A 14,448-nucleotide genomic window follows, 5' to 3' on the forward strand; every position below is an offset into this window, starting at 1 on the left:
TTTTCTCTTGTTGGGACATGTGAACGTCCTTAATAATTTTCAAATTAAATTAAATTTTTAGGTGAATCTTTTTAATTTTTTCTACAATTTTCTAATACAGAAAAAATGATACCTGACAGACATTCAGCTTGATTGTTGGCTCACAGTCTCTTATGTCCCCATTCCCCAACGTTGTTGTGCTTCATTTCGATTGCGATAATCTATTAGTACAAATTACAATATCCAAGTGGCATGCAAGAAAGATGTAATATTAAACATTATTGGATGAATGGTCCTTTTCCCTCTTTTATCTTCTTTCATATTGCTTTGTTTATTGTTTAGCTTCTCATTCTGATCATCAACACGGATTTAAAGTAAATTTCAAACGTCCGTCCAAACCAACAAACAAATAAATAAACAGCGAGTTGGTTGCATTGCATGTGAGTAAGAGTAATGAATGTACGAACAATTCCCTTCTCTTACGCCGGCTCCTCTTTGTCTTGTACGTTTGCCGGATCTTCTTTTAACCCCTCTCTTTTCGCTGCTCGCCAAACACTCCCTTTACCCCACCCCAAATGAACGTTACACTTACACTCCTTTAACAACCCGACTTTTATGCTTTCCAAATCTCGCCGCCCGCCAATATGAAAACACTTATTTGCCTCCTCCTCTTCTGTTTCACGTTACCCTTCTCTCCAACTGACGCCTACTATTTTTCTTCTGACTTGGCATCTCTTCTCAGCTTCAAGAATTCCGTGTCTCGCGATCCCTCGAATCTTCTCGCCACCTGGAACTCAACGACCGACCACTGCACGTGGTTCGGTGTCACGTGCGATCGTTTCACCGGCAGAGTAACCGGTTTGGCTCTCGTCGGAGCCGTGACGTCGTCTTCCAATGTCATTGCCGGAACTCTTCCAGCTTCCATCTCCGAGCTGGCCGAGCTCCGTACCTTGTCCATTCCCCACAATGTGTTTTCCGGCCAGATCCCGGCGAGTATCGGAGAGCTTCGGTTTTTGGAAGTTGTGGAGTTGCAGGGAAATAACTTCTCCGGCGAGATACCGTACGAGATAAGCAAGTTGGAGGCTCTTCGCGTGCTCAATTTGTCGTTTAATTTGCTCAGCGGTGGAGTGCCGAGAAGAGTGATTGGTGGTGGAAATTTGAGTGTGATTGATTTGTCGAATAATCAATTAGCTGGTGGAGTGGTGATTGATTCTGTAAGTAAATGCGAGTTTTTAGAGCATTTGAAGCTTTCTAATAATTTCTTGACTGAGAATATTCCCAAGGAAATTGGAAAATGTAGAAACTTGAGGACACTGATGCTTGACGGTAACATTCTAGAAGGTCCGATTCCGGCCGAGATTGGACGGATTTCGGAGCTCCGTGTTCTTGATGTTTCTAGGAATAGTCTTACCGATAGGATTCCGGTAGAGTTAGCGAATTGCAGAAAGTTGTCAGTTGTTGCGTTGACGAACTTGAATGAAGTAAATGACAATGATGGTAGTTTGAAAGGAGAGTTTAACGCTTTTGATGGTGGTGTGCCTTATGAGTTGTTGATGAGTTCGAGTTTACAGATCTTGTGGGCGCCGAGAGGGAATCTTGGAGGGAGATTGCCTGACAACTGGAATGACTCTTGCTCGCTTAGAGTGCTGAATTTGGGGCAGAATGGTTTCAACGGTGTGTTGCCCAAAAGTTTAGGGAATTGTAAGAATCTAACTTATTTGGATTTGAGTTTGAATAATTTGGTTGGGTATTTGCCGATGCAGCTGCGAGTTCCATGTATGATGTACTTCAATGTTAGTCAGAATAACATAACAGGCGTTCTCACAAGACACGAGGATGCAAATTGCGGTAGTTCTAGCTTGATTTCTTTTGGGGATGATTTCAGTTTTTTAGATTTGGAAGATGTACAGATTGCTTATGCTAATATTCCTTTTTGGGTATCAACGTCGAACAAGATCTTTGTGATTATCCATGATTTCAGTAGCAATAGGTTCTCCGGTACTTTGCCTGTATTTGCACTAGGAGATGAATTCATGGCGAGTAAGAGTAAACCTGTTTACAGATTGTTACTGAACAATAACATGTTTAATGAGTCTCTTCCTGGAGAGCTAGTCTCAAACTGCAGTGATCTGCTGAGCCTTTCAGTCAACTTGAGTGCAAACCAGTTGTCGGGTATGATTGATAAGGGTTTGTTTCTTAACTGTCTAACCTTAATGGAGTTTGAAGCGGCTAACAATCAGATTGGTGGGCCAATTGCTTCTGGTGTTGATAAGTTGATGAAGCTTCAGCGTCTTGATTTAAGTGGAAACAGGGTTTCTGGATCTCTGCCTTATCAATTGGGAAAGTTGAAATTTCTGAAATGGATTTTTCTTGGAGGGAACAATATAACAGGAGAAATTCCATCTGAATTTGGTAAGTTGAGTTCTCTTACAGTTTTAGATCTTTCTCATAATGTTCTCACAGGATCCATCCCTGCAAGTTTGTCAAACGCTACAGCTCTTGAAACTTTGTTACTTGACCACAATCAGCTTTCTGGTGAGATACCTTCATCTTTCTCGACCCTCCTTAGTCTTGCTACACTGGATATTTCTTTCAATAACCTGTCCGGCCGTATACCCCATCTTCACCACCAAATAGATTGCAATTCTTTTAATGAAAATAAGTACCTCGGTCCATGTCCAGATACCAACTCTACTGGACCGGAAAAAATTCCTGTTCAGCTTAGTCATGATAGATTGCAGAGTCGGAAAAGATTAAAATCATTCATCATTGCAGTGGTAACTTCGGCTTCTGCTGTTCTGTGCATAGCCTCCGTGATAGTCTTTGTTATTTTCAGGAGGAGAAGATTTAGGAGACTCGCTAGTCTGAGGGGGAAAGTGGTTGTCACCTTTGCAGAAACTCCAACTGAACTGACCTATGATAATGTGGTTAGAGCTACTGGGAACTTCAGTATTGGCAACCTAATTGGTACAGGAGGCTTCGGGTCAACTTATAAAGCAGAATTGGTCCCTGGTTACCTGGTGGCTGTAAAGAAGCTCTATTTGGGAAGATTCCAAGGTATCCAACAATTTGATGCTGAGATAAGAACACTAGGACGTATTCGACATAAGAACCTTGTAACTCTTATAGGGTATTATGTGGGAGAAGCTGAAATGTTCTTAATTTACAACTATCTTTCTGGTGGAAACCTTGATACCTTCATACACAAGCAATCGGGCAAAAATGTACAGTGGTCAGTGATTCTCAACATAGCTATTGACATAGCACAGGCTCTTGCTTACCTCCACTATTCATGTGTTCCCCGGATAGTTCATCGGGATATTAAGCCTAGCAATATCCTACTTGATGAGGAGCTTAATGCTTACCTGTCAGACTTTGGTTTGGCTAGGCTTTTAGAAGTTTCTGAAACTCATGCAACAACTGATGTGGCTGGCACATTTGGGTATGTGGCACCAGAATATGCAACCACATGCAGGGTTTCTGATAAAGCAGATGTTTATAGCTTTGGTGTGGTGCTCTTAGAACTAATGTCAGGGAAAAAATCCCTTGATCCATCATTTTTTGAGTATGGAAATGGGTTCAATATTGTCTCATGGGCCAAGATGCTGATGAAGGAGGGACGGTCTTCTGAGCTTTTCTCTCCGGCATTATGGGAAGCAGGGCCTAAAGAGAATTTGTTGGGAATGCTAAGGCTTGCTACCGGCTGTACAGTAGAGACACTTTCTGTTAGGCCATCAGTGAAGCAGGTTCTCGAGAAATTGAAGCAGTTGAAATGATGAGAACTCTACAGCATAATCCATATTCTACAGTGAGTCATCTGTATTTTTCTCTTTTGATGTTTGTGCCTTCCCAATGATGTCATTTTACTTGGATGACCAGCTTTGCTGGAATAGTAACTTATACGGGATTGCATAACCAAATTTGCTTTCACAAAAGCAAAAGAGGTTGTCACAATATGCACTATTTTTTTTCAAAAAGAGGATAAAGATTGAAAGACCCACATTGCTTCTTTTATCTTCAAATTGTATTGGTGCACGAATGACCTTTTTAAGACGCATGTATTGACTAATGACATCAAATTCTTTTCAAGATTCTGCTCTATTCTCTCTCTTTACCAAACAAGTGCTTAAAGCCTTATTTTTCTGCAGTTGTGTGTAATTTGTTGACGCGGTATTTTTGTTGTCGTTTAAAGGGGATTCCTGGTAAAACAATATGGTCTTACCTTCCTGTTTCGGTTTTTTTAGAGATGGCTCCGACCCAAGTGGAACTGCTGCTGCTTGGCATCAAAATTCAGGGACATCACTCATCTTATCTAAGGTTATTTACAATGTCCATGGACCTGACTGCTTTTTAATTAGAACAGTTTCCTCATGGTAATTTGTTTATATTGGCATCATTGTGTTTTGGAATAGTAATAATGGATAACACAAAATACCATGACGACCTCACCTTCCTTTTTGGTTTGTTTACAGATGACATTTGAGTGGAAATTTTGTTCTTTGGTTGGCATCAAATTCAGTGATCTGGTGACATGTTCATCACCACGTTAGGTTTGTATTGGCTGCAATAGAACAGCAGAATTGACTGGAAAGATGAAAGGATATGCAAATATATGATGTTCAGCGGAGATCAGCAAATTGATGGCTAGCTGGTAAGGGAAACAAAATGACATGATCTATCAATGATGTTCTACTTCCTATAGGTAGCTTCATCCATACTAACTTCTTTTCCCAACTCCGTAAATTTACGTTGACAATGTACAGCATCTTTTGCATATACGATTAATTATTTTATTTTGAAGATGTGAATGCATACATTACTTTTATCCTTAAATGCTATTATATTCGTTTATATAATGCCTACATTAAGCACAACCAACTTTATTGTATAATACTATATAATATAATCCAATTTAATATACTAGTAAGTCGTACCAAATATACCTCTGTACATGAACAAACTAACAGATTCATCTGTTACAGACATTACAATTTCTAAGGCAATCAAGGGAGAATAGAAGTTTAGGGTGTAGTGGTTTCAATATCACCCTGTTTAGCCTTGAGAACTACCTCCTCTGTGGTAGTGCCAATTATCTCATTAGCCATCTTCACATCTACGCATGTATAATTTCCAATATTATCCTGTATTTAGGACACACTAAAGTCAACCTAATTTGGCAGAGGAAATCATATTTCTTCATTCTGGATGTTGCTTCCAAGTAAATTCTCACCTGGGAAACAATCCCTAGCTTCTCTAACTTTTCAACTGCATCATCCACATCGAAGTTACAGCTTTCACTAAATTTCTCCTTGATTAGTTCCTCACAACGCAGGTCAAGTTCCTGCTTCACATAATTCCAAATTCATGATTCAGCATTCCATCAAGGAATCAGAAAAAGCAAAAGTAGCATTATAAGTTGCCTGCACCTTTCTAGTAGCTTTTCCCTTCATCATCAGCATAAAGAATGCAACGATCACCTCTTTTACCTGCATATTAAAATTATTTATGTTCCGAGTTGAAATATCTGATTCCAGAAACAGCTCATTGAAGACCAAGAACCATGATCGTATACAAAATTTCAGCATCTGTTTCAATGGACTATAAAATTAAAAATATGACTTACTTCCTGTTGAATCACCTCATCGCACAAGTGTAAAAGGGTTCCCCTTCCACTGTCCAGTTGTTTCTCATACACGGACTGTGTAATTAAGCTCTGATATGCTACCAAGTTATCATTAAAACTATATATACGCAGTTTCACAAGTATTAGTTTCTCGTAAAAGGCAAATCTTAAAGCAAGAATAGACTCGAATAGATCACGAATATTAATTATGAGCTGGATGTTCGGCCATTTTACTCCTTTTCTTTGTGAAAATATAGAAAAAATATATACAAATTGATATACCCGAAGCCACAACATAGATGAAGAGGACACTTAACGAAAAATATGTTTTAACACAGTAACCGACCACTGCTGTCAGGATCCCACCCTTATATCAGCTTTCGGGATACTTAGAGAACTAATCAGAGTAACCTGTAAAGAAGTGCACATGAGCAAGATGGATCAAAAGAAATAACATATTCATAAAACTTCATAGTAGAATATGCAATAACTGACCAGCCCTATCAAAGCTGAAACAAGAAACTTGACCCAGTCCATTGGTGTTAAACCTGGGTTTTTCTTCTCTAGCTGTTTATATAAAGAGACCAAAAAAACAAAAGAAAAGAAAACAATGTCACCATGTTAGATTTGTCATATGAGCTATTAAATAACGGGCAGTTGAAGAGATTTCGAAACAGAAGAGAGAGGAGCAGATGCATAGTCTTTAAAACACAGAGCAATAACAAAAACTCACAAGTACTATTTCCATATCAGCCATTGGAATGTTTTCAAAGTGCTTCACATATATATTCCTCTGTGTTTCTTTTTTGCCACTAGCTCTCCTGCAGATTACCACTTTTTTTAGATAAATTGATGTACGATTAAACATTAAATTTGAAGTAAACTAAGGGAGCAATTTTGGTGATTTCCATGTAAATAAAGAAGGAATTCGAAGATAAAGTAATCCTTCTCCAAAGTGCTTTCCAGTGTAAAAAGTTATTCTTTCCAGTATAATAGAGGTTTCATACTGGCTTAGTCCAAAACACTAACATTAACCCAAAAAAAAAAAAAAAACAAAAAGGAACCAAGGAAAGTGTGCCCAAAAGAAAATCACCCCATACCTGTAAACAACAATTATTCGTTGAAATGTTGGTTCTTGGATTGTGATCTTGCCAAACAGATTAAAAAAACTGGCCACACGAAAACAAAATTAAATGTGATTGAGGGCCTAAGGTAAACACATTCATCATCAGAGACCAGTAGTAACTAAAAGAGAAATATCATCAAATTGCATTTCAAAACCTGAGTTTCAGCTTCTCAATACGGATCCGTTCAACATATAAGCCTTCCTGCACGTTTTCAGACTCGATGCAAATTTCAACAGGCTCTGCCATAACTTTACTAGATACTCTGCTTGACTTCCCATAGAAAAGCCTTTTAGTCTACAAGGAAAAAGAGCCCAGAAGAGCAACAAATAAGGAAACCAATATCAAATGTTTACAACTGGGGATTTTTAGTCGGAGATAAAAAAGAGAGAATTTATCGTGTCGATAATTAAACAGCAATATTTCAAACCTGCTAAATGTATGAACAATTCATTTTTATAATTTCAAACTATGTTTGATAGTCATATGAAAGCTCTTTCATAATCAAATTACTCACCCAATCACTGTCAGGAAACATCTCCATATACGCGCAATGATTGTGTTTATTTTTGCAATGATGAAGTAACCACTTCTTTGATCAATTCCAAACCCACGCCGAAATATTATGTACTATACTCAATGTCATAAATCAAAATTAGTTCACAATCGAGAGAAAAAGATGCAAAAAATTTAATACTTCCGAATACATGATGTCAAATGACCAGAGAATCCAAACCAACATAGATCCTTCTATCTCTATCATTTCTCCTGAATATTTAAGAACTTCTGATAATTGAGATATCCATATGATAATTATCAGTTAATCAGATTGGTCTAGTGAAAAATAGACCTTCATTGATCTTTAACCTACAAACTTGTACGCGCAACAAACCCACAAAAATAAACCCCAAACTAATTAAGATGGACAATTTCTCTGGGGAACACGAATAGTATCCATCACATATCTCCCTGTCCACTGAATAAAATGATTATCAACAATCAAAGCTGGATTAAAGCAATACCTTATCGGCAAAGTTGGGAAGGTTTTCACAAGGGTGCTTCTGAAAATACCTTCTCAAAAGGGTTTTGTCAAGCTACATTCACCCAAAAGTGAACATTGGAATCAGCAAACAAGTGAGTCATGAGAAGAAAACTTTCAAATAATAAGTTATGACTGTTTGTCCAAATTAAGCAATTAAGTACAAACCTTAGTTTCATCAACTTTAATGGGAAGATTTAGGCGATATTGTGCGGAAAGTGCAACACCAATCTCATCATCAGTTGTTATCTTAAAATTGCTTTTATCCATCACCTTATAAAAGGTGAAATTAAAATGGATTTGAAGAAACAGAAAAAAAGAACAAGAAGAAAGCAAACAACATGATCAATGAAACAGCAATAAAAAACCACATGCCTTATAAGCATATAGCATTTGATATTATTTTCTATATCAACTAATGTGTAAGTTATACACATAACATGTTTATTGAATGTTGTCAAAATTATTTATATTTCACAATTTCTTACGTTTTAATTGGACAACGTGAAGTAGTAGACACTGGTGACCAAACTGTGAAACAAGAAGAAAGACCTTTTTGAAACAGATTTCTTCAAGATTCTTGTCATTGGGAGCCTTAAAATTAGGTTTCAGGCAAACATATTTTCTTGTCATTGAGGCACACGTCAATACAATCCAAATTTGAATACACATATGATACCTTGATCAAGTAGGTGAGGAAATTTTGTTCTAAGGCATCAATTTTTTCAGGAGTTAGGTTCTGCTGCTCCAATTTGGAAGCCCCATGAACTGGCTCAAACAAGGAAAACAATTGCTACAAACAAAATATGTCAATTAAAGGCAAGTTAAAGAACGCATGAGAAAGAAAGAGTAACAAAAATATCTCAATCAAATACCATCAGATCCTCGAATTGCAGAAGATACCAAGCTCGAATGGTGTATTCACCTCTCTGGCACAGCTTTTGAAACTCAATTCGATCTGATCGTTTATCTACAGAACTTGTGAAATAATGTTCAGTCAAATCCGATCATTTTAACATGATAATTCTATTATTAAAGCTTATTCAAGACAAAAAGTTCACCTGAATTCCCATTAACAAAAGTAATTCATTTAAAATCAGGCAAAAATATAGAAGAAAATATTACAATAATTAAGAAATAGTACCAATGAGGTCGGCCAAGGTCCTGATGAGCTTGTTCTTGAGAACAGGAATAACCGATTCACGTTCTAGTTTTATTATATCCTTCTTCTTACCCATAATTTTTCATCAGTCGTGGCTTCTTTGAAGATTTGATGATGAAAATGAAGAAGAAGAAGAAGAGAAAAAACTCAAAAAAAGCCATAAGTTGTGTGTGGTGTGTAACGCCCGGCTCTGCGGCGGGAAATTCTCACGACCGAATTATTGAATGTTTTGGAGCGCCAATTCTTAACAGCTTGTCCCTCCATTTTGAAGCTTACACTTGTTTCATTTACTGGCGGTTATGTAAAAATTAAATAAAAAGAAAATTAATGATTGAATTTTGTTGAATAAATCATCCATTAATTCTTCAGGATAATAATTTTATTGCCATTGTTAAATAAAGGATATAATCAAATAAATAGATAAGCAATTTTAAAACTGACCAATTAAAGTCAAACTGAGATTCATTTAATTGGTATTTGTATTTCTTTACCGAGATTTATCTGATCAACATTGGAATAATGTAAATAAATTATTTATAATCAAAATTTAAACTTTCTTAATAAATTTAATCATCCAAGTAAATATTGGATTAAATTTCGATTTTCAACTCAAATGAGATTAGATTCCACATGATAGGCACCGGCTATCTATGAATCATTTGAAATCTAAAGGATCAACTGGACATTGCATCTAAAGCAGGTTCTGCTACCTTCAAGAGAGATCCTAACATCCATTATTTAGCAAAAGAAAAAGAAAAATATACCAGATTCAGAAAATAAAATAAAAGTTCCTCTTCAAAGCTGATGTAAAAGTTAAAAATATATTGACAATCCAAAGTATAAAATCCCGCTATAGATATAATTGAGTAAACTCTCCCATCCAAAACAATCTGTACTACAAGAGTACAATTTACCTGCAGCGAACTCTTACCATCAGATGTAAAAATTCATTTAATTAACTACTGATTTTGAATATGAAGAACCTCACCTCCCCAGAATGAATCAAGTTGCAACACTCTTTTTTGCCTTGAGGACAAGCTCCTCAGTCGTGGTGCCAATGATCTCATTACCACGTTTCACCCCGGCACAAGAATACCGCCCTTCAGAATCCTGGATTCAAACATCAATCTCCAATCATCACCAACACCACAGCTAACATATGCTTACCAAGCAAGTTTGGGAGTCTCACCGCGAAACAATGCCCTACTTCTCTAGCTTTTGTACTGCATCATCCCCTTCAAAATTACTTCCTCACACCGCTGGTCCAATTCCTATGTCACATTATCATAAGTCTCACACCAGAGATGACATAAGGAATCTAAATTAAATAATTCATATCCAGCAAAGATTGAGAAAGAGAAAACCGGTAGGTAAACCACAAACTGATGCATACAGCATACCCGCGTTGTGGCTTTTTCCTGTTCCATCAATATAAAGAACGAAATAATCACCTCTTTGACCTGCAAAATAATGAGTTGCCATAAGCAGTAATAATTCGAATTAGTTCATAGCACTATGACATGAATGCTATATTAAATAGTACCATTAGCAAGTTAAATATGAGAAAATAAGGGTTTGACAGGTTAGCCGGCAATGAATTTAACAAAGGACATGTCTAATATGAAAGAATTCATCAGGCATGAAACTTACTTCTTGTTAAATCACATCGTCACACAAGTGAAGCAGAGTACCCCTTCCACTGTCAAGTTGTTTGTCATACATAGCCTGTGTGATTAAATTCTGATATACAGCCAAATTTTCCTGAAACCTGGTGGCAGTGACGGTGAGAATAACTTGATTCCAAATCGATCATGAACTAAATCATTAGACAAAGGGAAGCACCTAATCATTACTTAAATAAACAGCGAGCCTATGCAGTAGAAAAATGAGACGTGCACACATGAAATCAGGGCCAGGGCAAATGCAACAAAAATATTGATCAAACGGAAACAATTATCGATAACCCCAAAACAATGAAGGAAAAGAAAAAAGTATGGGCAAGCGGCACACAAGAGCAAGAGGAGAACTGACGTGAAGTATGTTTTAGCGCAGTAACCGATCACTGTTGAAAAGACTGCAATAATAACCCAAAGATCATTTTCAGTAAATTGGATAGAACTGACTACAGCAACCGGCAGGTTATCTCAACAAGATGGAGAGAGATGGACAAAAATGAGAACAAATACTGAAAAATTGATAGGTAACCTTACCAGACCAACCACAGCAGATCCGAGGAACTTGACCCAGTCCGTTGGAGTTAATCCTGGATTTTTCTTTTCAGGCTGTTCAAAGATTATTCATAGTTTGTGGATTGTTTATAGGTTTTAGGAAAAGAGAGTGTAAAATAGTTACAAATCAATGGCAAAGAGCAGCTGAAATAGCTCACACAGAACTATTTCCAGATCAGCCATTGGAATATTTTTAATATGTTTTACATATATTGTTCGGTCTGGTTCATCTCCTTTACTTGCTGGCCTGCAGAGTGATCATTCTTCTGAGGTGTCTTCTAATTTTTTCTTAGTTGTTCAAAGCAATCTGAAATTTGATAAATAGAAAAACATTAACCAAGAAAAAGAAAATACCTGTATACGACAATTATCTATACAAAGGTCGACATTTTTGTTTTTTTTGCCACATTGAATCGCCCAATTAACTAAATCATGAAAAAAAATTCAAAATAATCTAGGAGTTGTGGGACTTGATAAGAATAAGTCCCAAAAAAAAAAAAAAAAAATTAGATTTCGGGTTGATTTAAGAGTCAACAAGAAGCAGAGGAGCAATTTTAAAACCTTTTATGGCACATGGTATAGGGTGTAGATGAAACATAATACCTCAGCTCCATATTTTCAAGACAAATCCGTTCAACGTCAATCATCCGGATCATCTTCAGACCAATTTCGTCATCCTTCTTTGAGTCCTTTTTCGGTTGGCAAAAATACTTTTCTAGCCTGCGAGTACCATAAATCTACAAAGGATTACAAAGATTGAAAAGCAAAAGGCAATTTTAAGTTGGTAAATATGAGAAAGAAGATTAATTAAGGGTTGCCCCATGGCCAAGCTATATATTTGCCCAAGACTGCTGATTCTACCGATTACTGAGCAATGCTAAAATTGATGTTGAAAATTTACTAAACGTTCTATCTCCATTCCAACAGTTCCCTCATGAAGAAAAAAAGGCTAAAAAGCTACAGTTTCCTTTTTTAAAAAAATATGTACCCGGCTCGTTTCAAAAGGTATGTCCAAAAGCGTGAAATTAGTAGGTCCACCTTCTCCATGAAAAAGAAATCAGTTGTATGATCACTTCCAATACCACGTCGGAAGATAATGTACTATGAACTAAAACATACTACAGATTAGCTTTCTCCATTCCAGAATAGCAAAGTTTAAAACCAAGGTAATAGTTTATAAAATACTTTTAAGTGGGTGAAGTAACTCATAGACATTTTATAAAATTCAGACAATGGCCACTAAAAGGGCCTCCCCTACGATGGTAAATACTACTTAACCAGTAAAACCTACAAGGAATTTCAAGGGTTCGGCTTGCAAACTTTAGTGCCATTTAGAGGTATACCTTATCAGCAAAATCTGGAAGATGGTTGTGGTGATTCTCTTCGAAATACCTCTTCAAAAGCTTTTTGTCAAGCTACATTCAGCAAAAAGGGAAATTTGAATCAACAAACTTGAAAAGCAAAAGAATGCATCAACATGCACATCCAGAGACTTGTTAATGGGGCATGTTCATTTACTGGCATTAGTATAAAACAAAATCATTTCCTACATATTTGTGGTTACAAACCTTAGATTCATTGACAGTGATGGGAAGATTTAGAAGGTACTGCCCTGAAAGTGCAAGATCAATCTCTTTGGTAGTTGCTAGTTTGAAGTTGCTCTTGTCCACCACCTGCATAAAAATGATGAGAAATTCTGAAATCCCTAACGCAGTGAATGAGATATTCTGAAATCCCTAACGCAGTGAATGAGATATTGATAATTAGACACCACATACTTACATATAGTTAGGAATATCTTTTGTCTGAGGAAATGTACCATTCTCATGTTTCAGTATAATTATTATATTTGGATAAGAAACTTACCTTTATGATCATTAATGAATCCTCCTATTATCGTACAAAAGCAGAGAATATTGTAGAGGGTGAGTTATCACTAAGCCTTTTTTCTTAATGAAGATATAATCACCTAGCATAAATTTTCTCACTAGATACTATCTCAAAATTACCATATGAGCAACAATGGAGACCATCAAATTCCATATATCAACAAACAACTTGCAAATTGAAGATACTTCCAGAGTGATTATCTTTTTTAAACATGATAATATTTGGTGTTGTCTAAATTTTCGTTTAACATGATAAGTGAAATAGTTGACATTTATTACCCGAAATAAGTGTTTCAAGAATTCCATTTCTACTTCATCAGCATCTGTAGAACTTATACGATGCTGCTTCAGGCTATCAGGTCCGGTTAGAGGTCAAAGAAGGCATACACTAGCTGCAAAATTACAAAAATAAATAATATGCTTCAAAAAGCAAACAGAGAGGAAAGAATTTCATGACTAGAGATAGGAGAAAAAGCAATAGTACCATCAAATCCTCAAAATGTACAGTATACCAAGCGCGAATTGTGTACTCAACTCTCTTGCAAAGCTTTGCAAACTCCTCCCTATCATCAGGATTTTCTACAAAGAGGAACAACAAAATGTAAAAGTAAATCCAAGTAAACATAAATATCTTTTCAGTTTTATGAATTATCATTCTCATAAGATAAAAATATTATTCATAACTAAAACGATGAACAAATGATATTGTATGTGCCGATAAGAAGGGAGAGAACAGCAACAACCAGTGCTTTGAGGATGGGGATGACAGATTCACGTTCCAATCTAATCACTTCATTCTTCTTTTTCTTGTCCATGCTTGTGTCTGTTAGTGATCTCTGTGTGTTTCAAAACTTAAGAATGCAAGGTAAAATTGGATCCATGTTGCATTGTTTTAGTAGTGGTTTGACTGTAGCTTGTCAGTTTTTTCGGAGAGAACCATAAGTAACCACTTTCAAGCATCTGTGCACGTAAGTAAACGTAACACCAAATCATTTCTCACTACTGGCCGCTTTTGCAAAACCCCACAGCATATTTTTCAATCACATTTTCGAATCAACAAGTAAATCCGCACGCGAAAATCCATCCCGATAATTTCATCACTTCCTAAATGAATCTGTATCATAAATCATATGGATTTATAAAATAAATTATTTACTCTTTTAAATAAAATTTATAATATAACCATAGCATATGTTTACCGGGTGGGATTAATTTGCAATCAAAATTCTTTTTGAAGTGTTCTGATATCAGCATGGCTGACTCCGTCTCTGGTATTCATAGTCTCTGTGATAATGATAATGTGTACACAAGATCATGTTTAGTGGGGGGTTGGAGTCTTGAATGTGGAAAGAGATAATTGTAGTTTTATTATTTGAATGTGGGAAAAATAGCATCACAATATTT

General features: G+C 36.4%; 1 protein-coding gene and 2 pseudogenes across 3 annotated transcripts; 1 reads left to right on the forward strand and 2 right to left on the reverse strand.

Annotated features, from left to right (window-relative positions):
* The first annotated feature begins 424 nt into the window (after positions 1-424).
* Positions 425-4,781, forward strand: LOC116113801 (LRR receptor-like serine/threonine-protein kinase RPK2). 3 transcript variants are annotated; one of them, XR_004125470.1, is made up of 3 exons: positions 425-3,787; positions 4,224-4,352; positions 4,452-4,781. XR_004125470.1 is itself a non-coding variant. In XM_031399963.1 (2 exons), the coding sequence occupies exon 1, from the start codon at positions 624-626 to the stop codon at positions 3,753-3,755; it is 3,132 nt and encodes a 1,043-aa protein (XP_031255823.1). In that variant the 5' UTR covers positions 425-623; the 3' UTR covers positions 3,756-3,787; positions 4,128-4,217. The 3 variants fall into 3 exon arrangements, 1 of the variants encoding a protein (XP_031255823.1); XR_004125471.1 differs by having other exon boundaries at positions 4,224-4,296; XM_031399963.1 differs by lacking the exons at positions 4,224-4,352; positions 4,452-4,781 and adding an exon at positions 4,128-4,217.
* Positions 4,782-4,820: 39 nt separating this feature from the next.
* On the reverse strand, positions 4,821-9,296 carry LOC116113802 (annotated as a pseudogene).
* Positions 9,297-9,722: 426 nt separating this feature from the next.
* On the reverse strand, positions 9,723-13,859 carry LOC116113829 (annotated as a pseudogene).
* Positions 13,860-14,448: the final 589 nt, after the last annotated feature.

Source organism: Pistacia vera, unplaced genomic scaffold (assembly GCF_008641045.1).
Source record: "Pistacia vera cultivar Batoury unplaced genomic scaffold, PisVer_v2 Contig691, whole genome shotgun sequence".
NCBI classification, from domain to species: domain Eukaryota; kingdom Viridiplantae; phylum Streptophyta; class Magnoliopsida; order Sapindales; family Anacardiaceae; genus Pistacia; species Pistacia vera.